Genomic DNA, 23,174 nt, shown 5'->3' with positions numbered 1-23,174 from the left:
CTTCTAGTACATAGCACTGCTTCTGATCTGGCAATTACTGTTAAATGATTACTTCACAGCCATGGTCTGATTCATCTCTAAGTGGGCCTCAGGGTTAGAGTTAGGGTTGCCCCTCACCCTTCTCTGTGTGTGTGTGTGTGTGTGTGTGTGTGTGTGTGTGTGTGTGTGTGTGTGTGTGTGTGTGTGTGTGTGTGTGTTGCCGTTTCAAAATCCTTTTGCATTGACTGAATACCTCCTCTCTTTTCCCTCCTTTGGACAGAAACAATAAGACAGAAGACAGACCATTCAGGCCAACAGACCTTCATCCAGCCTAACATTTACTTCTACATGCCCCACCTCAGACAACATCCAGACAGCCTCCTACCCAACGTAGTGCTGGGACAGGGGCGCCGTGGAGGTATGGAGCACTAATACAAAAACACACACCTTTTCTACTGTCTGCTGACTCTTTTTGTTTCAGCTGTGTGTGTGTGTGTGTGTGTGTGTGTGTGTGTGTGTGTGTGTCCGTGTCCCAGTGTCCCTGGTGCTGGGCATTCCTACAGTGAAGCGTGAGAAGCAGAGCTACCTGGTCAGCACACTGCGCTCTCTGCTCTACAGCCTGACGACTATGCAGCAGCAAGATCTCCTCATAATTGTCTTTGTTGCTGAGGTTAGACACACATTCACTGCAATTACATTCAACTTCCAGAATTTGTTCCAACAGTAACACCAAAAGAGATGATTATTATATTGTAATATAAATGAATGCTGAAAGAAATGACTGCCAAAAAGTAACAACCCAGTCAGTCTGACATAGCCTAGGTTAATGACAAGTTCTCAATCCCTCCCCCCCTTTCTGCTAAAACCCAAAACGGTCTCCTAAGCCCCTCCCCCCACAAGGGAGAATGAATGCGTGTGCATGAGCTGTGATTGACACGCAGTTAGATACCCCGCCTGGCCCTGATTGGTGCATCTGAACAGGGAGCGGTGGATTTTTGCAAATCGCACTACAGGCTATAGGTGGTGCCAGAGGAGCTGGATTTTTTTTTTTTAATTACCTCCTTTGTGTAGTTCTACTCGATCATAGGGTCAGTTTCAGCAAATATGACAGAAAGTTAGTTTTATAACTCCTACCTACTGCACCTTTTAATGAGGAAATAAAACGGAGCAAGGAAGAAATAGGTAGGGAGGACAGAGACAAAGCTGTTGGACAGGTCAGTTTACGTAGTAATATCTCTTTAATGAGTTGGCACTAAACACAAAAGGTATTTCAAAATCACCTCAAGCTTACAGAAGCAACACAATCCGCTCTGATAACAAAGGAACAGTAAACACTTCTAACCTTTCAGACCTGTCCAACTAGTTTGAGTGGTACATGGCAAATGAAAAACCTGGGGTCTCATTTATAAATGTGGCGTACGCACAAAATGGGGCTGAAAATGTGGACATTTTGGAGACATATTGGCCGTCATTTATCAACCTAACGTAGAAACCAGCGCAGAGATGAGCGCAGAAATCATCTTACGACAGGCTTCACGTGAGATTCACAAAACGTTCGTATCACACCAATCAGAGCGGCACTTTTCAGAGGTGGAGATTGAAACCCTGATGTCTCAGGTTCACTTGCACTTACGTTTGTAGATTTGGCAGCCTGAAAACTGTTATTAAAGTAAAGCTGTAGAAGGAATGGGGAATGGAAAGAGATCACTGATGCAGTCAACAGTGTTGCCGTGGTAAATCAGACTCCAGCTGAAGTTTATTTCATTTATACATCCTTGACATATGTATGCTATAGTCCTAATAGTAATATACAGGCTTATATTGCAATATCTTAGGCCTATATGGTTTACCTATATTTAAATAAACACAAAGTAGCAGAGTTTATGCAGTGTCTTTTATTTTACTTTTACTGTTTTTTTTCATGAGTCAGAGCCAGGCAACAGCTGTGAGGGAGAGCCCCCCGCCCCCTGTGCAGGACCACCACCCCGACCCTGTCTCCTGACAGCAGAGGGGCTGGAAAAACAAGCCGAAATAACTCGGTCAATGGCAGAAATAAATGGTTCACTTGTGGCCATTAACGACACTTTAAAAGAGAAACGAAAACCTGAAGAATAAATAAAAATGTTGTGCATCGTCATGTTTCCTGTATTGAGTAGGCTATCATTGCCAAACATAACACTATACCTTTTAAAAGCGAGGAATAATATCCTGTCTCATTCGTATAGCCCCACTTGGGGCTGTGCTGGACACTGCTCTTTGGGCATCGGGTCATCTGGCTCCAGAACCCCACAGGCTAAAACAATGTTGCAGAATTTTTCTGCTGTGTATAGTAGGATCCCCCCGCTGATGCAAGACCATGAGCCATCTGCCCTTAATCAATCAGATGGGGCGCTCCACCGTGGCCCGTGTGCGTACGTGTGCACTGTTGTACCGGCGAATAGAGGTCTTTTAAAAGAGTCAGATCTGCCATTGCTGATAAGTGATTAAACTTTTTATATGCTGCACCGCAAGTCCACATGGATTCGAAAACTTGCGTACAGGAGTTCAGACCAGACGTGAGATTTTATCGCAGCCTACGCTCACGTTCAAATTGATAAATCCCTTGCTTTGCGTAGAAATCGGCGTACGCCCGTCCTACGCCTGTTTTAGGTCGTACGCACGTTTCATAAATGAGGGCCAATGGGAATTGGCGACGCAGATGGTGAGGTGGTGAACTGATGTCAGACTGCAGAAAGTAAATGTGGGAATAACGATTACTCGTAATACGTCCAAGTATTGATGTCTCACGCACATTTCTTCACTCCATATCATCCACGTTATCATGAAGATTAAATCCAGCAGTGTTTTTTGCGCTTGTACCGAGTGATACTTGTTCCATAAACACCTTGTAAAATCCAACTCAAATCTTGAATAAAAAATTTTTCTTAATATTTTATCGCCGCTGTCTCACCGTCACGTTGTCTGCTACGGAGCGCAGGAGGAGGAGATAGCCCGACTCCATGGAATACAGGATAGCATCAATACTCTCTTAGATAATTGCAGAACACAGTGTAAATAACTAAATATCGGTCTTTAATACTGTGCATATATCAGCAAATGCCAAAGTCTGGAAATACAGCCATTAAGCTCTTGGGCAATCGTTTCACTTAATGTCCTCGTTATCGTCCAAACTTTAATACTGTTCGTGACAAAACCGACGTGAAGAAAAGTGTGTTTGTTAGACTTTCATCTTCAAATTGTATCTCGGGTTGGGGATACCACTAGTTGATGCTGTGATTTTGGCAAGGTGTTAACAATCACAAATTGTTGTAAACATATAAATACTGCATACTGCAGTGAACCCGTGCGTAATGCTGCATGATGGCACTGCTGGCCCTGCAGGAGGACTAACCCCCAATGGAAGAATCAGGAGAGAAAGAGACTTCAGGGACCATGACGATGACTGGCTAATATGGCGATTTAGATTCCCTAAAACTCTATGTACTGAATTGGGTCCAGTAGAGAGGGCAAAGCGCCGGAACCGTGCCATCCCGGTCCATCCCGGTCCAAATACAGGTCCTCGCCACTCTGGGGGCAACCGGCTGTTTCCAGAGGGAAATGGCAGACAGCTAGGTGTTTTACCTAAATATGATATATAATCTTCAACTTAATCGCTAAGGCTTGTTTGGATATAATATATAGTTCTGTTGAATCTTATTATATAGGTCTGGTATATTGAAGCTGTCCCCGAGTGCCATAATGCCTGCCGTTTTGGAAGGTATTATTAATATAGGTAGTCTATAGATCAGGTTTCCCTACACTGTGTGAGAACAGGCCAAAATTATAATTCAATTTGCAGCAATGTCCGAGCGTCCAAGTTTTTTGCTTTTTCCCCGCCAGTCATCATGCTTCGGCGTAACGAAAGAACAACTGCCAGGGTCATAAACATACTGATCAGCATTCATGAGGTGCTTTTACTATTTATGGTTAACAATGGGTGTGTACAGGGCGGGATAAGAGGCTGATTCACGTACGCACACTTGTGGGTAATCTGTGATTTATAAAGGGAACATTGCTTACAGATGTGCGTACGCACGGTTTTATAAATCTGAATTTTTGTTTTTTTTTGCGTACGCCATTTTTGGCTTTTGGCCGTACGTACACTTTTAGTAAGGATCATACGCACAGTTTTATAAATGAGACCCCTGAGCTGCACAAGTGTGTGTGTTTAATATTACAGTTACATAAGTAAGATAGAACTGCAATATCTATATATATATATATATCTGATATAAATGGGGTTCAAGCCCACCTGAGCCGACCGTGGAGGTGATGCAAGTCGGACCTGCACGCCCACGGACGGGATGCATTTTGCCGGTTGAGAGAAGAGTAGTTTGGAAAAATAATTGTAGCATATTTCATGATTTTGCCACAAAAGTGTCACCTAGTGCCTCCTCAAAACAGCGTCACATAGTGGCCAATCGGATACATATTTTGAAAACCGCCTCAGCGGACCATGGGGGACTACTGAGTTGAATGTTTTGCAAACAAACTTTCTAGGCAGAAATGGGAGAGATTCAGCTGACTTCAGGGAACGCGTGGATATGAGGTTTTTGAATGTACAATGTACAGTGTAGGAGTTATACCCCATTCATGTTTTTATAGCGCCTCCCTGCTGGTGGATATGTGTATTTTCTTCTTTCCAAGTTACGTGTCTACTCTCTACCATCCCTAAAAGTTTTACTTGCATAACTTGTACGGTGTAGGCTGCAGTTCCACTTTTATATACGGAAGAATAATAATAAAAACCCAAGCAATTTCAGTAGTGTTCCCAGCACCACTGGTACTGGGATCCCAGCCCCCTCATGCTTGGACCCCTAATACCAGGCTGCAGTTCCCTGTATCGATGAAAACTGGTTATACCAGGTCTGGCCTTGGAAGGATGGGCACAATGAGACTCACCCCATAACAGCTCCATTCTCAGCTCATTGTTGCAAAAGCATTCCTGTTTGGTATTAACTAACAGCATCAGAAATGCCCTATATCACTGACTTTCTCCTTTTTCTCTCCCTATCACGTCAGACGGACTCCAACTATGTGGGCAGCGTAGCAAAGAGCATCAGGAAGAAGTGAGTGATTCTAGATTGCCTCCCATGGGGCACTTTCACTATTCCATCACGTTGTTGTTCCCCTTGGTTTTATATGTTCTGTTAGCTGTGGTTTCTGACAGCAGCCAGCGTCTTGTGTCTTTGCTTCTACCTTTTTTAACTGGAAAGGTTTCCAAAGATAAATACATTAGTTACAGCAGTTTGAAGCAGCAGATTGGACTGTATGTACGCATACACCAGTCTATTATCAGTCTGTATCACAAAGCAGGGCTTCCGTTGAGACGGGCCTCCCATCCCACCCATTATGCATCACAGATTCAGTTCACCCTGCTCATTCTGAGTGTCATTTGTTGTAAGATGTGGAACATTTTCTTCAAGAATCATCACTGCATAAGTAACTTCACTGAATTGGAAAATTTGAGTTTTATGTGTCCCTTTAAAAGCAAAGTATAACTCAGGAGAGACATTTACATTTGTTTTGCATCTCTTCTCTTCTTACAGGGTCTAAATGGTTCTGAGCACACATCACAGCACATATATAAAAGCTGCCCTAATCAATTCAATTGTTATATTAACAATGAGTCAGATGACTATGTGTAATTGAAAGGGAATCCAACTAGCCAATTAGAAGGATACCCACTGATTATCCATCTGGATCTATCCATTTTGAGACAAAAACTGTCTCTTCCACTCAAGAGTTTTATCTCCAGTAGCAGAACTAATCTGCGTCCATATTAACACGTCTGACATCACATATCACATGACCATTCACACACACTGGGTTTGTGCGTGCCGGTGTAAACAGGAAGCAGATTGTCTGTCTGACTCTGCGGTTGGAAATCATGGATGTATAAAATACTTTAGAGAAAGAACAACAGTGGTGAAAAGTAAGAGCATGTATTAGCTTTGAGCGACGACGAGGTGGAACTGTTACTGAAAGGTATGTAAGCTACCTAACCGATAAGACTGACTGACGGGCAGCATCCTTTCCAAAGGTCTCCGTTTGTGTCCTTCCAGACTACAAAGCAACCCGGAGATTTCAAACCAAAATAGGGGCAGCAGTGTTTCCAAATGTCTCGCCGCAGTAGTGCAGACGCCAGGCGTAAAGGTGGCAACAGATATTCGTTTTTAAACCAAAACGTAGCAGTGTGGATGTAGCCCAACAAAGCAGCAGGACCTGACAGTATCAGTGGGCGGGTCCTCAAACTGTGTACAGACCAACTAGCTGTCTGTCATTGGCTCAGTCTGTCATACCCACATAGTCTGGATCAACATACATTCCCAGGATAAAGCCTCTCACCTTCCTCTCTCTGTGTGTTGCCAACTACAGGAAACATCAATAACCTTCGAGCTAGCAAGCTACACACTGTAAATGTCAAGTTTTGAAGAAAGTGTGGATGGTGCAACAATGCAGGCCTGTTTGGTTCTTTTGGGGAATGATTGTAAAGATTTACAAAGAATAGGTTTAGGGCATTTCCTCTCTAACTGGGACGTTTTGGGGACCGATTGGTGGGATTGCTGTGGACGAAGTACACACGGAGATACACTGGTAAGAGCCAATGAGGTTTAACCATGTATCCAGCTAATTTAAATAGCTAACGTTACTGTATTGTGTCAACAGTTAACTTCATTTAATATTGTATGTGGCGTTTTCTTTCCGGAGCTGTGTCCGGAGCTTACCACTCCCTAAGATGATTGTCATTGGTTTAAAGAAATGCAAACAACCCCGAACTTTTCTTTTTCTATCCCAGAATGCATCTGTGGTGTAGCCAGATTCCACAGCACTGTGGAGATAGAGCTTGCATTGCGAGACTATACACACATGCTTCAAGAAGTCCACCATCATTCCTGTGTCATAGAAAACAAGACTAGTCTGCCTGAATGACTACTGCCCAGAGCCTCTCTAGTGATGAAATGCTTTGAACCACTGCTCTGCTCCTCATTACCCAGCACAGTGGACCTATCACAGTTTGCCTACAATAGCACACATCCTCCACACCGCCCTATCTCACCTTAAAAAGAAAGAAACCTATGTAAACCTATATCTAACTGCCAGACCTTCCTCCACAGCGCTGCGGAGGAGGGTCTGGGTAGTCCACACAGCATTCCTGGATGGGAGAAAAATGTGCTCTGGTTTATTGGCATTTTTCTAAACCAATCACAATCGTCTTGGGGGGAGCTAAGCACCAGACGGCGCAACGGTGCCTCTGCAAAATAGCCTCGGAAAGGAACTTGTTTTGGTGGAACGTGTACGTTCAAAGGTTGTTTTAGTCGTGCAACAGAAAACTCATATTGGACAGATTAACCAAGCAGTTAACCATAGTCCTCATAAATCCACCAGAGTTTAGAACGCCAACACAAAGAAAAAGGAAGCGGTCATCTGGCTGAAAAGAGGTGCATTCGACAGAATTTCCAGCAGCACTTGAGCAATCCCGGAAGTGGAACGTCGTGGACATAGACTAGATCGCATGTAAATACCAGGTGTGAATGGGCTCACAAAGCAAGTTTTACGTTGTTTTTTTTAAATGTTCAATGCCTTATCACGCTGATGTGACCGAGCCCGACCCGAACCTCCTTTCTAAATATCTGCCCGAACCAGGCCCGGCCCGTTGGGTCCCGTCGGGTCCCGTCGGGCTTGGGTCGGGTATCCATCCTCTAATACACACACATCAACTTCTCTCCTCAATCCGCCACAACATTGCACAAGTCAAGACAAGGTGTGCAAACTTTACTAACCTTTAGTCTAACATTTAGTCTAACATCATTTATCTTTGATTATCAACAGAACACCAACAAGTGCTGATTTGGGATTTGCAGTCAGATATTCCCAAATGTGTCCTTTTGTTTCATGTCACCATTACCATCACTTGTATTTTATTTACACACTGAATGTACAGTAGAAATCTTTTCTACAGTACATATTCACAGGCCTGAAAGTTGTATTCCTTTGTGTGGCCCATGTCATTTCATTAATGCATGTTTAAATGTTTCAGAGCTGTGTAATGTATAACATGTTAGACATCAGCTAACCAGAATGATTGAGCTCTAAGGCCTCCTGCACACTGCCTGCGTGGCGTGAGCGTGGCATTTCTGTTGCGTGTCAGTTGCTTGGCAGCTGCGTGCCATTTTTTGTCTTTGCACACTTAGAAATGTGTATGACGCGGCGCTAGCCTTGTCTGTACACATGTAGGTTTCCCATAAACATAAATATGTACTGATTTGATTACAGCAAAGACAACGTCAGCAGTATTTACGGCAAAATAGGCTCCAGAATATTTCGTTCTGTATTGACAGGTGCAATATTTGAAAATCGATAATTATTTATTATTATTTTTTAAAATTACATTTATGTCTGCATTTATGGCAAAACCTAGAGACTTTCAGACATCAAAATGTCATTTATTAAATGTATTTGTGTCATAGTATATAAACATCTTTTCGTATTCTATTTTACCTGGAAACGCTTCCAACACACTTGCGTGTAGCGTGAAAAATAGGCGTTGGTCCTATTTCTAGCATGCACATGTTTTTCGGCGCGACTCGAGCCGCGCCTGAGACGTGCGTGTCACGCAGGCAATGTGCAAGCTCTAACCTGTTAACATGGGAGCCGAGATAAAAACGGACACGCCACGCAGCTGACACGCTCACGCCACGCAGCCAGTGTGCAGGAGCCCTACGTTTTCTGTTTCTAATGCTGCATTCATGTCCTAATATCCTGACAGTTAAAAGCATAGTTTAGGCTCATCTGGAGTTCAGCACACCATGACGGAAGTCTGCGCTGACATTTACATCCTTTTTGCATGCACACTTCCTCGATTTATAGTTGGATGCAGTACACTAGATATGTTTTCACAAATAATAAATCTATAACCTAAGTGGGTCTTTGGTGTTTTTTGCCCCCAACGTCTCCTTCTAGGCAGCGCGGCAATGGTTATGTTTAGGGTTAAGGTTAGGGTTAGCTACCTGGAAGGCGCCGTTGGAGGCAAAAAACACCATTGAGCGGTCTTTTCATTGGATTTGAGAGTTCAAATTAGAATAGTGATCAAAAAAGTGTAATAAAATAAAAATCCAATTTTTTTAAATCTTATTTTGAAGGAATGTATCTTTTTTTTTCACTATGTCATCACAGAAATGGCATTTGTTACGTAGGAGTCATCTTTCCCATGTGATTTAATTGCTGAGTTGTATTTTTCTGGAGAAGTCACTTAAGTTGTTTCTATGTAGTTTTTCTAAAGAGGTGCAGTCCGGGCTGTTGGAGGTAATCTCTCCTTCTCAGTATTACTACCCCGACTTCTCGGGCCTCAGAGAGACCTTTGGAGACTCCAAGGACAGAGTCAAGTACAGTCAACACTTCTGTTACTATTCACTAAGATGCTAGAATTGTAGCTTGTGTTAACGTTGATATTTTGAGTTTTATTCCCATTTATGTCGTAATGTTCTTTGTTGTATCCATGTATGAGTTGCTGTTGCAATGGGATCATTTACATTTAGTCTCATCTTCTTTCCTAGAGAAGAGATACATTCAGAGTGATATGAAAATTACAATTTGATTATAACTCGTCTGTCTGGTTGATTAAAAACTTTGTGTGTGTGTGTGTGTGTGTGTGTGTGTGTGTGTGTGTGTGTGTGTGTGCGTGTGTGCGTGTGTGTGTGTGTGTGTGCACTCACTTCTGCTTTTAGATGGCGAACAAAGCAGAATCTGGACTTCAGCTTCCTCATGCTCTATGCTCAAGACAAAGGAACCTATTATGTTCAGGTAGGGCTCAAAGGTCCACAGCTATTGATATACGGGTTCCCATCATGTATATACTGTAGATTCTTTTTTTTTGGATGGTCCACCCAGATAGATTTGAAAAAAGAATTAGTGACCATCTTGTGATGGGGCCAACGCCCTTGCTCGGACCACACCCATCTATGATCTGGCCTTCTATGATTTGACCTCACCTACACACCTGTAGAGTTGTATGACTGTATGTTGGACAGGTGTGACGCTATCAGGGTGTTACAATCTGCAGACCAAAAGACAGACAGACAGACAGACAGACCATTTTATGTTTGTACTCGACTTGTAGTTATTTCGTTTTTGTGTTGAATTGCTAATTTTATATTCATACCCTCTCTAGTATTTATTTTGTTTTGTGTCAGCACTAGGGAACCATATAAAATAAAATGTCTTATATAAAATGTCTCAAAAAGTGATGAAAAAGTGGCTTCTTACTGAAATGAGTTTTAAAGATGAGATTTTGGGTCATTTGGTGTGTTTTGCAGTTAGAGGACGATGTTGTTGCAAAGGCAGGCTACTTCAACGCCATGAAGACCTTTGCCAACCAACAACAGCAATGGCTCTACTTGGAGTTCTCCCAGCTGGGGTTTATAGGTGTGTGTGTGTGTGTGTGTGTGTGTGTGTGTGTGTGTGTGTGTGTGTGTGTGTGTGTGTGTGTGTGTGTGTGTGTGTGTGTGTGTGTATATAAAGTGGGAGATAATCCACATAATGATCCATGCTATTTTTAGTGCGTACTCAAAATAATATGTGTGTGTGCGCGCGCGCGTGCGTGCGTGCGTGATCCTCCAGGAAAGATGTTTCAGAGCCGTGACCTCCCGATGATTGCAGAGTTCTTCCTGATGTTTCACAGAGACAAACCCATCGACTGGCTGCTGGATCACATCCTGTGGGTCAAAGTGTGCAACCCGGAGAAAGACGCAGTAAGTCCGCTGTGCTACTACTACTTCCTGCTTCTTACAGTGCAGACGCTTTGCTGCTTGCTCCTGCCTCTGCTTGCATATTTCTGCTGATAATCTTACTTTTCCTCTGAGAGAAACTATGAGCAGCGGCTCTTGGATACTTATAAATGACTGGACTATACATTTTTTGTAGACATAGTAGGCTATTGCCATATTTCAACATTTTTCTGTGTGAGCATGGCCTACCAATAGCTCGAGCCTGTCCTAAAGTGACTGTAGCTAAAGCTAATTAGCAACAAGATGCCTCCCTTCTCCATGGAGGACTACTACAAACTCCTTCAGAAGATTGCAGTTCTGGAAACCAAAATTTAGATTTTCCAGGTTAGAAGTAAACCTGGAAGTGAATGGATCATGTGGAAATGACACCACTTTACCATTGACCCAAAACAATGGACAAAAGCATGCCAACGCACGGCTAACTAGCACCAGCAAGACTACGGACAAAAAGGAGGGCTGTGGAATAGGTAATAAATCAACAAGTGGTAGTTCTCCCTGGAACTCTTTTGGTGCAAAGCCTAAGAGTAAATCCTTTTCCTGGGAAGGACGACTAATGGGCAGGGCACAGCGCCCTGAGATTTGTGATACGACCGGCTGGCCTGCATTATCATCAAGGCAGAGCGCCTCTTCAACCTCTGTACTCAGTAGGACACAGCCGTGGACAGCTGCAAAAGGGAGAATTAGCAACAAAATGCCTCCCCAACAACTGAGTGTGCAACTGGATAACAGATTTGCTCTTCTGCTGCAGGACCCTGGACATGACCTGGATTGCGTCTCATCGTCACACAGCAGGGTAAGGACTGAGAGCAATTCAAAAAGTAAAAAGCTACAGGGAAAGCTAACGACTGGGACTAACTCTGATTGTGGGTGACTCTGCTGTAAAATACATAAAAAGCAGTAAAAACACCAAAATACTCTGTTTTCCCAAAGACATGGTGTCTGACTTAGCCCAAAGAATCCCGGATATCGTGGCAGCACACCCAACGGTGCAAAACATTATACTGCATATAGGGTCACATGATGTTGTAAAGCAAGAGTCTCAAGTGCTGAATCGTGACTTTATGAATCTGCTGAACACAGTTAGCTCCCTAAACGCGAAGGTGTTTATCAGTGGCCCTATACCGCCAGTCAGAAGAGGAGCTGAGAGATTCAGCAGACTGTTGGCACTGAACAGATGGCTTTCAACTGCATGTACCGTCCACTCTCTGCGGTTCATTGACAATTTTAACATTTCCTGGACCGCAGACATCTTTTTAAAGCAGATGGGGCCTCTCCTGTTTAACATCTACATGCTTCCACTGGCTCAAATTATGGAAAACAATAAAATAAGTTACCATAGTTATGCGGATGACACACAAATTTATATAACCTTATCGCCAGGGGACTATAGTCCAATACAACAACTGACTAAGTGCATTGAACAAATTAACGATTGGATGTGCCAGAACTTTCTTAAATTAAATGAAGAAAAAACTGAGGTGGTTGTTTTTGGAGCAAAAGAGGAACGATTAAAAGTCAGCACTCAGCTTCAAACGATAATGTTAAAAACAACAGACAAAGACTACTTGGTGTAGTCATGGACTCAGACCTGAATTTTAACAGCCACATTAAGACAATTACAAAGTCAGCCTATTACCACCTTAAAAATATATCAAGGGTTAAAGGACTTATGTCTCAGCAGGATTTGGAAAAACTTGTCCATGCTTTTATCTTCAGTAGACTTGACTACTGTAACGGTGTCTTTACAGGTCTCCCTAAAAAATCAATCAGACAGCTGCAGCTGATTCAGAACGCTGCTGCTCGAGTCCTCACTAAGACCAAGAAAGTGGATCACATCACTCCAGTTCTGAAGTCTCTACACTGGCTTCCAGTGCCTCAAAGAATTGATTTCAAAATACTTTTGCTGGTTTATAAATCACTAAACGGTTTCGGGCCAAAATACATTTCTGATCTGCTACTACACTATGAACCACCCAGACCTCTCAGGTCGTCTGGGACAGGTCTGCTTGTTGTCCCCAGAGTCAAAACTAAACAGGGGGAAGCAACGTTTAGTTTTTATGCTCCACATATCTGGAACAAACTCCCAGAAAACTGCAGGTCTGCTGCAACTCTCAGTTCTTTTAAATCAAGGCTGAAGACCTATCTTTTTGATGTTGCCTTTCTTTAAATAACTGTTCTTATACTGAAGCTGCATTGTTGACACTGTATGACAATCAATATAAGCATATAAAAAGAAATTCCTATTTTATCTACTTTTATATATTTAACTGTTTTAACTGCTCTTCAATGTTTCATTTCTTATACTGCACTGTAACTTTTATTCTCGTATTTTATCTGTTTTCATGTAAAGCACTTTGAATTTCCCTGTTGCTGAAATGTGCTATACAAATAAAGCTGCCTTGCCTTGCCTTGCCAAGAGGGGAATAACAAAGTGGACAATAAGGCACTTATGATCGATTTGCTTTGAGTGGTCAATCGACAAGCAGGCTGTGGCTGTGTATTGTGGTGATGTGTACGTGATTACCAGCGACAGTGCACATTACACAAGTGCTGCAGGTCAAAGCAGAGATCATCTAAGATTCAACATAATCTTAGCAATATCTGAAAAAAAACAAGAAACGTTTGTGTTAGAAACATATACGATACAGTTAACTGAAAACTACAAGCACAGGAAAGATTATAAAAAGATACAAAAAACAATAAACTCTACAGTGCGAGCCTTAGGCTTAATGTGCATTTACAGCTGTAATAAAGTGCTTTACTCTTCTGTTTATGAAAGACAGTGTTGTATGAGGGGTGTGATGACAAATAAACTACTTAAGAAACTAACTTGCAAATAGACAGCAACATGTGCAAGACATGCACAAGACTACAACAAAGCAAACAGTATTTAAAGACTAGACTTTTATTTTACACACTGTTGGAACACTGAAGCTCTTTTATTATTGATCTATATTGACTGTTGTTAAAAGTTACTCTTGGACGTTTTCTTTAGGTTTCTCGTGGTTCTTTAATAGCCAGCTAGTGGTGGTCGGATCGATCCAAATATTGATAATATCGATACCAATGTTGGTATTGATATTGATCAATACCAGTGTAATGAGATTCTTGTGATTTTATGTTGTACCGTCACGTGACTCACAAGCACGCAAGCAGCCATGCCCGGCAGTGGCCGGCAGCAAACACGCACAAGCAGGACAGAGACGGAGCAGAGGAATGGCAGAGAGGAAGAGGAGCGTTGTGTGGCTATATTTTCAGGCCGAAAATGAAACAACTGCAAGCTGTATAATTTGTAACAAGGCTGTAAGATACAGTGTTTACACAACAAATGTATACAAGCATATGAAAATTCTGTCCTGGGTCTTATTAATAATCCAAAGTAAAAATCACAAAACCACTTAAAGGTCATGAGAATTCATTCAGATTTAGCAATTTGATGATGCATCCACCTTAATTATTAAAAAGTATCCGTATCATATCGGTATCGGCGATACTGGCCCTGTATTTACTTGGTATCAGATACATTTTGCAATATCTCGCTAATAGAGTGCCTTGACAAAGGCAGGCAGTTCAGTGGTGAATACTTGACAAGTGTCCATAACTGAGAGTGAAGTTGAGTTCATGAACCCCATGTTGTCTAATCCAGAAAGACTGTGACAGACAGAAGGCGCAGCTCCGGCACAGATACAAGCCGTCCCTCTTCCAGCACGTGGGCCTTCACTCGTCTCTGCCGGGGAAGTTACAGCAGCTGAAGGTGATTGCCAAACCTGTGTTCCTAACCTGGCTGGCTATCACAGCTTTCACTTTCAGTAATTTTGTATGTGTGTGCATGTGTGTGTGTGTGCGTGTGTGTGTGTGTGTGTGTGTGCAGGATAAGGACTTTGGCCAGCAATCTCTGTTCGAGGCCCACAGTAACCCAGCTGCAGAGCTGAGCAGCAGCCTGAAGCATTACCAACAGCACAGCCTGAAGCGGGCCTACAGAGGACAGGACTTCTTCTGGGCACTGACACCCAGCAAGGGGGACTACATCCTCTTCAACTTCACCCAGCCAATCCACATTTCCAGGTCAGTTTGACATTTTATATAATTCCCATTTTATGACCCATGAACAGAGTATAGAAGGGGTCTGAGATGCAAAAGAAATGTTCCCACTATGGCCACGCCAAGACCCGCCCTTCAATAGCAGCTTGATTGGTTGGGGTTAGGCATTGACCTCGAGTGGTTAAGGTTTGGATAGCCGATTGGTCAGGGGATAGGACTTGTACAAATCAGGTTACATTACCTTGCGTAAGCCTGGACGCCTGGCCAATAGTAGCTATTGTAGGGCGGGTCTTGGCGTGGCCATAGTGGGAACATTTATCACGTCTGAGATGAGGTTGCAGTTTGTTCAACACACTGTTGCTGGCGACGCAGAAGGTATGTGTGTGTGTGTGTGTGTGTGTGTGTGTGTGTGTGTGTGTGTGTGTGTGTGCGTGCGTGCGTGCGTGTGTGTGTGTGTGAGTGTGTGTGTGTGTGTGTGCGCGCGCGCGCTGAGGCCAATCAGAAGATAATCTGAGAAAATGTACACAATGTGACGCATGGGCAGCATGACATGTTCTATTCACTTCAATGTTTCCGTCAGCTCTCCTTTGTGTCTGCCTGCAGCTGCGACGCCATCTTTATTTGTACACACGATACACATAGCATTAGGCAGACCAGGGGCCGGTTGCACAAAAGTAGAATGAAGAAATCCAGGATAACTGAAAAAGCGCAGCTTGACTTAGTGTGGTCCGCTCATGGCGGCTTAATCGGTTGCATGTTTGCCGAGCCAGGATGAGAAGGTGAAGCTACGTCAAGCCAGGTGTAGATAGCTGGGATAAGTGCACGTCCACGGCTTTCTTAAATAGACCACGGTATCGATCACAGATTTACTGATGCAGAAATGGAGAAGACGCGTGCGGCATATGTTTAACCCGCTGAGCAGCAGCTGTTAATGGAAAATTACGAGGAGGTGAAACATATAATATGCAAAAAGGGAAATACGGCTGTTGTTATCAGACAGAGAGAAAAAGTCCAACAGACAAAACAATGCGTAAGGATTTAAAAAGATCTACTTAGGGCCTACTAGTCACTCCACATTTTTACAAAGTTTTAATTGCTGTTAATATGCTTGTTTTGTGTTGGTTTTATTGCTGTATCTGTTTTTATGTGCTAAATGTGCTGGTTTTACTGTAAAGTGTCTTTGAGTAGCATGTAAAGCACTATATAAATAAAATGGTTTATTATTTAGCCTACTTTGCCTTAAAAGTGAGCAGAGGGAATTCATGTTCCTCGGGCAATTTACCCTAAGGACTAGGCTTAATTTCAAACCCTTATTCATAATGAGAGAATATGTTTTACAACCATATCCACAAATCTCTATAAGCTATAATTCTAAATATCTTTCTACAATTAATGTTCATACAGAACAAACATGACTGGACAAAAACTAGAAAAAGAAGTAAGTGACTTCAATACACACTGTAAGCATGTCTGTAAAATAATATAGCCTATTATTCATGTTTTTTCTCACTCCCAAGCTCCAAGATGCGTGACGGCACCAAAATAAAAAGATTAAGAAGCGTTGTGGCATTCCAACACATCCGACGTTTGGTCAGGTGCCATTGTCGTCGTTATTGACGCTAAAAGTGTCCTTTAGAGTCCGCTGCACGGTGTGGGAGGATCCCCCTGCCTCCCCCCGCCTCTCCATGTTGCACGGGGCATATTCACGGGGAGAGCAGCGGAGGAAAATCCCCTTTCCTCCGCATTGTCCCACTTTATCCCCAGTGCATGTGCAACCATTTCTTACCATCCAAACAACTGCAATAGTAGGATTTAAATCAAACTTGTGACGGCAATAGTGACAAGTAATGCATGTTAATAAAAAATAAAGCAGAACACATTCAGAAGACAACGGAATAACTGTTAAACACATTTATTTCGGATCAGAGCAGCATTTAACACATCAGACTCCAGGATTAATCTTAGCCTGGCTGTTAGCCTGCTCTGGAGCAGGCTAACAGCAAAGAATAAATCTCCATGGTTACTTGGCTGGGTTTAATTCAACCTGCTTTTGTGCAACCAAATCAAAGCTAAATTCATCCAGGATAACTTGAATATCCCGGCTTAATCCCTTATCCTGGTTTTGTGCAACAGGCCCCAGGCAACCCCCAAAGACCAACCTTTCATCTTCTACTGAAAGCCTACAACTGATGTAACCACATGTTTTGCTCCTGTGGGAAAGAAATTACCTGTCTGTATTTGTATTTGTAAAAGAAAAACACATCTCCAACACAACAAGCTAGCCTAAGTATTGAATTGAAATGGAGAATGTTTGTGATAAAAGGTTGCAGCTGGTCAAGGTTAGCGGTGCCTTTCATGACAATTGTCATTGGGGGTTTTTTCTTATGGAAAGGGGGAAATAAAAGTTAAAAACAAAGGGGAAACTTGTTGTGAACTCATTGCGTTTGGACTCCAAAGCAGAGAACGTAAACCAGTTGGTAAGTGAAAAAGAGTTTATTTGAACAAAAATGTCTCAAACAAGAGCAGAGGTGGAGGGAGCTGGCCAGCAGGAGATGTCCTCAGAGGCAGAGTGGAAAAACAGGCGGAGGAACTCAGGAACAGGATTGGCAGCGTGGCTCACTTGTAGAGCTGCATAAAAAAAATAAAAAAAAATCACAGGTGGTAAGTCGACGGGACAAAGGCAGAGATCAGAATCAAAAAATACCTTCACTATGTGGCCGGGTTGGCTCAGTTGGTAGAGCAGGCGCACATATAAATAGAGGTTATGCCTCGACGCAGAGGTCCAGGGTTCGAGTCTGTGACGATTTCCTGCATGTCTTCCCCCTCTCTCTCTCCCCCCCTTTCTCACCTAGCTGTCCTGTCCATTAAAGGCAGAAATGCCCAAAAAATGATCTTAAAAAGAAAATACCTTCACTGATAGGAACCCAGTGGACCACGGAACGCAGAGTGCTACGACGGAATTATCTGGCAGAGGAGTGGAGTGAAGACCAGGCTTATATGGAGAGAGTGATGAGGTGAATGGATACAGGGGCGCCTCGTCAGCTGCCTGGAGAAGCCAGCCACGCCCCCTGGAGAGGAGAAAAAAACCAGAACCAAATAGGAGCATAACAAAACTGTAGTTAGGGCGAATGATTTGAAGAAAATATCTTATAGAGTTCTACAGGAATGAGTCCCGAAACCCGGAAATAAGTCAGCAGCATTTTTGCACTTCCAGTTCCCTTCCAGTCTGGAAGTCAGTGGGTTTTCTGAATGGGTTTCTGGTTCCCACCCTAAAGCAGCCCCTGCTTTATACTCTATTTTAAAATAAATGTGAGCATCATTTACTAAATGAACATCATGTTGTATTAAATAAGATTTGAAACTAGTGATTGAGACCATAAACTCATAAGTGAGAAGTAGGCTCATTGTCTCATGGACTTCTATAGAAACAGACTTCTGTTTGGAGCCAGTGGAGTCGCCCCCTGCTGGAAGTTAGAGTGAATGCAGCTTTAAGGAGCTTCAGCGTTGGCTTCACTGTTCAGACCTGGAGCTTGCTGCTTGTAATCAACAGGGTGAGGACATTTTAACCATGGTGAAATTATAGAACAAACACAACCAAAGCTTCCCTGGGAGGACGGTTGACGGGGAGGCAAAGATACTGCAGGAGGGCAATTTGATTCGAAAATCTTCCTGCTGCTATGTGTCATAACTCAGTGAAATGTTAAGACACAACATGAAACACATGTTGATATCATTCAGTGTAGTCTTGCATTACCAGACCTTCCTCCACAGCGCTGCGGAGGAGAGTCTGGCTAGTCCACACAGCATTCCTGGATGGGAGAAAAATGTGCTCTGGTTTATTGGCATTTCTTTAAACCAATCACAATCGTCTTGGGCGGAGCTAATCACCGGACGGAGCCACGCTGCCTCTGCAAAATAGCCTCGGGAAGGAACTTGTTTTGGTGGAACGTGTACGTTCAAAAGTTGTTTTAGTCGTGCAACGGAAAACTCAGATTGGACAGAGAGTCTAGCTAGCTGTCTGGATTTACCCTGCAGAGATCTGAGGAGCAGTTAACCATAGTCCTCAGAAATCCACCAGAGTTTAGAACACCAACACAAAGAAAGAGGAAGGTGACGGATATCCAGCGGAATTTCCGTTGGCAATGGAGCAATCCCGGAAGTGGAACGTCGTGGATATGGACTATATTCAGTGTGACTTTACCATTCTCTCTGATGTTCATCCAGAACAAACGTCCATAAATCCACTTAGAAATCAGAACAAAAGTCTGCAGAACTAGTTTAGAACTTTTCTTCAGTATCACAGAAATCCAGTGATCGTTGTCAGTACATCCATGGGTCCACTGCAGACAGGAGCTGCTGACACATCATTCACACACTGGGATGGAGACACAGAGACTACAGGGACACTACAGGGATAGAACTAAACACTGGGCTGAAAAGAGACCTGTAGCTGACATTACAGCAGCACATGGAATCATCAGTCTGGAGCCGAGTGTTGGCCTGACATGAGCCCTGCAGCAGCTGATGCCTACTGTGCTGTGTGTTAAGGCCCGGACACAGAGCCGATAATCGGCCACTGGACAGTCTGGCGAGGTCAGTGACTCGAGTCTGTTCGGTGTGTTCCGTGCCGTCGTCCGTCCGAGGGACAGTCGTCCTTCATTTTGGCCGATTTGACATGTATAATCGGCGGTGCGGGCACTGCCGGCAGTCGGACTCAAATGACTCATCTGATTGGTAGAGTGCTAACCCAGAAACGGGGAGCGGAATGAGCATGACTAGTCTCTCAAAATCTGACGAAAATCTTTTAAACTGACCTTTGTTGATCTGAAATGAAGACAGATTCAACAACTGCATGGCCTATTTCTCGCTTAAAAATGTTTTCAGAAACACGTTTCGGTGAACTATTTTAGTACGATATGAGATTGTATTCTGAACAAGCCGCCATGACAGTCTGTCTTTGAATTTCAGGAGAAACCAGACCCATGTGACATGTTCATCCAATCAGCTGCCGGTTTTCATTTTTGGCAGACAATACAGATTAGCGCCGCCTGCTGTTATGGAGACGTATTACGTCTCGTCACTTTGGTGTGTTCCGAGGCACTTTTTTGACCAATTTGGGGAGACTGATCAGCCCAACTGCCTTTTCTGCAGACGATTGTCCATCGGCTCTGTGTGTCTGGGTACAGTATCAGCAACAAGACTACACTGATGTCTGTCTATATGAGCTCCGTACCTGCTTGATGAAAACAACTGGACACACACCCACTAAACACACACATAGACTACTGTAAGCTCTGTGTGGCTCAGTGCTGAGTGAACACAGGACGCCTGTGTGTGTGTGTGTGTGTGTGTGTGTGTGTGTGTGTGTGTACGTGTGAGTTCACACACATTTTCTGTAGAATCCCTCCTCCTTAGACTAGACAATGTGACACACCTGGTAATATTAGCTATTTTAGCCCCAGAGCAGCCATAAAGTGTACATTGGTTGATCTGGCTCTTCTTTACTGCAGGTACCTGTTTCGCAGCGGAAACATCGAGACCAGCAGAGACAAATTCACCAACACCACAGTGGAAGTGCTGCCCAGCAACGTGAGTAACCTGTGTGTTTGCATGCGTGCTTTCAACTCAACTCGCGAGAGTTTATTAGGCGATGCTTTATCTGCTGTGGGATCCATCCAACATCCTCGCGCTCTGCTCACATGCTCTGATGTAGAGAGGTTTGCTTAGGTTTATTTAAGAATTATTTTATATGGATTAAAATGCTTTTTATAGTGGTAACTGCAGTAGTTTTAATGACTTCTCAAAATGTGTGCAGTATGAAAAAAAATGCAATACTGTGGCCGGGTCGGCTCAGTGGTTAGAGCAGGCGCACATGTACGCAGAGGTCCAGGGTTTGAATACGACCTGTGACGATTTCCTGCATGTCTTCCCTCTCTCTCTCTCTTTCTCTCTCTCTCCTTTCTCACCTAGCTGTCCTGTCAAATAAAGGCGGAAAAGCCCAAAAAAAAATCCTAAAAAAAAATACTACTGCAACATCCCTACTAAGCTCCGGAAGCAGCGACGGTGGCTCTAGTAAATAGTTTTATTGGTGTTTTTTGCCCTCAACGGCTCCTTCCAGGCAGCGCTGCCTGGAAGGCACTAGGATTAGGCACTGGTTATGGTTAAGGTTAGGGTTAGGTGCCTTGGAGGCAGCGGTCGCAGCACTGCTTGGAAGGAGCAGTTGGGGGCAAAAAACACCATGGAGCGCTAAATAGCCTCCGGAAGGAGCATGTTTTGGTGATACATTCAGGGGTGGACTGGGACCAAAAATCGGCCCTGGCATTTTGGCCCAGACCAGCACACCACATAAGATCACAAATACCACCCGTCCCCTGAATATGTATACCAACTCCTACTCCTTTAAACTATTAACGCCATGTAATGAGTAAGCAAGAATCAGTGAGAGTTGACAAATTAAATACTTCAATATACTTCAATATATATATATATATATATATATATCATTTCACGACTGAAGAGGCCCTGTGCTTCTATTTGAAAAGGTCTATCACGAGTTTTTGTCTGCCAATGCACATAGAAAAGCTACAATTCTCGTTAAGAAAGTTTGCATGATGTGCAACGTTTATCTAGGCTACTTTAAGGACACAAATGCACAAGCTTAAGGTTTGATGAACCTTAAGGTGGTGTTTTGCTTATTATTAAGATATAGGCTACTTTGATGAATGAAAGGTAGGCTAATATAGCCTAATAATAATAAAACGGTGAGAACATCATCTCAGATACCCGCGCACTTAGCCAAACTAATGCAATCATACAGTATAGCATGCCTACTTCTTTTATTGTTGTCGTGTTATCATCAACAGTTTGTCCACCACTTGTTTTTGGAGTTCTGCTTACCGCAGGTTCTAGCCTCACTCCCTCATCTCTGTCCCTCTCCTCCTGAGTCTCCTCCTCACTGTGCATGCCACTGCCGCCAACACCGACACCACCACCACTATCATCAGCCACGGGAGCTGATGAAGGTCCTGCTACTGCCGAAAGCATGTCTGTCAATTTGACACATTTGGCAGCGTCTGCCTGAAGGGCCGGTTTCTTTTCTCACGCAGCTTCTCTGCACCTTTGTTTCATTTTCGTGTTTAGACTCGTCTTGCTTCCTATCTGTTTGTGTACTTCCCAGTTCTCCTGTCACTGACTGTGTGTTTATCTTTCGCGCGGCGCACCGTTACGGACTAGTACATTTCATTGTGAAAGTAGGGGGTGTATGGAAAAACCTAGCCTATGTGATATTTTTGACTAAAGTGTTTTGGGCCAGCCCAGTGTCAATTGAAAAACCAGTGGGCCGCAGATCTAGTCCTACCACTTTTATGGGCCGGTTCATGGTTCATGGGCCGGACAAAACAAAATGTAATTTTAAAAAAAATTTAAAAATAAATAAAGTGTCGGTGGTCAGCCCAAAAAGCACGTCGGCCCACCAGGAAAGTGTCCAGTACGCCAGATGGCCAGTCCGCCCTTGGATACATTTGCACCCCGCAAAAGAAAATGCCACATACAATATTAAAGGAAGTTAACTGGTGACACAGTACAGTAAGGTGAGCTATTTAATTTAGCTGGATACATGGTTAAACACCAATCGGTCTAGAAACGCTGGCAGAATGGCTCTCCATATCGTTGCCAACAAATGTTTCTGGTGACCCGTATACGATGGAGTACAGGCCAGCAGCGATTTTTGTTTTTTTCTAAAAAGGCAAACCAGTTAGTTGTTTATTTTAAGAATTATTTTCTCTTTTATGTAGTTACTATTGCTCGTTAATAAATCAAAGTATTTGTTATCCAATGACTCGATTAATCGATGAAATAATCATAGAATACTTTATTACTAAAACATGAAATAGTCCTGATGATAAAGCTTTCCCAGCCATAGCCACACATGATTTGCCCCCCCCCCCCCTGCAAATCATCTCCGTTCAGCCCTCTGATGTGTCGCTATTTGCAGCAGCAACAAGGTTCATCAAGCAAGACCTCCAGTGAGAACCTAATGGAACAGGTGCACATATTTCCTCTCTGTTCATTACGTATTTAAAGCCAGCAAGACTTGTCTAAGCAGGCTAATTACATATTAGTCACAGGGCATTGTAGGCTTGACAATGTCATGAATGCTACAATTAGGCCTTTCACTTTGCCCTTAGCCCCAGGCCAAAGAAAGCATTCACACTGGCACTACCCTGGCACTGTGTGATTGTGATATGACACAAGTGTTGTGTTTTCCTGGTATTAAAGGCTTTACTTACAGTAAAGTGATGTCATTTTCTACACTCACCAGACCTGTTC

General features: G+C 43.3%; 1 protein-coding gene and 1 long non-coding RNA gene across 5 annotated transcripts in view; one reads left to right on the top strand and one right to left on the bottom strand.

Moving 5' to 3' along the window:
- The window catches only part of LOC144524608 (alpha-1,3-mannosyl-glycoprotein 4-beta-N-acetylglucosaminyltransferase B), a 29,541-nt gene that overhangs the window by 2,112 nt on the left and 4,255 nt on the right, over window positions 1–23,174 (top strand). For 2 of the 4 annotated variants that reach the window (XM_078260985.1, XM_078260989.1), the window contains exons 3-13: window positions 260–397; window positions 516–649; window positions 5,041–5,087; window positions 9,291–9,404; window positions 9,747–9,822; window positions 10,335–10,443; window positions 10,639–10,769; window positions 11,554–11,598; window positions 14,452–14,559; window positions 14,677–14,870; window positions 20,357–20,435. In XM_078260985.1, the coding sequence (XP_078117111.1) occupies window positions 260–397; window positions 516–649; window positions 5,041–5,087; window positions 9,291–9,404; window positions 9,747–9,822; window positions 10,335–10,443; window positions 10,639–10,769; window positions 11,554–11,598; window positions 14,452–14,559; window positions 14,677–14,870; window positions 20,357–20,435 (1,175 nt within the window). The remainder of the gene's footprint in view (window positions 1–259; window positions 398–515; window positions 650–5,040; window positions 5,088–9,290; window positions 9,405–9,746; window positions 9,823–10,334; window positions 10,444–10,638; window positions 10,770–11,553; window positions 11,599–14,451; window positions 14,560–14,676; window positions 14,871–20,356; window positions 20,436–23,174) is intronic. The other 2 variants (XM_078260988.1, XM_078260987.1) reach the window with 2 other exon arrangements.
- Window positions 16,792–22,383, bottom strand: LOC144524610 (uncharacterized). The gene is made up of 3 exons (XR_013502618.1): window positions 21,744–22,383; window positions 17,755–17,914; window positions 16,792–17,474 (listed from the first exon to the last, which is right to left on the bottom strand). It is a non-coding gene; the product is annotated as an uncharacterized LOC144524610 (long non-coding RNA).

Source organism: Sander vitreus, chromosome 10 (assembly GCF_031162955.1).
Source record: "Sander vitreus isolate 19-12246 chromosome 10, sanVit1, whole genome shotgun sequence".
Taxonomy (NCBI): domain Eukaryota; kingdom Metazoa; phylum Chordata; class Actinopteri; order Perciformes; family Percidae; genus Sander; species Sander vitreus.
The sequence above is the reverse complement of the archived record's forward strand: the minus strand, read 5'-3'. Positions and strand labels throughout refer to the sequence as shown.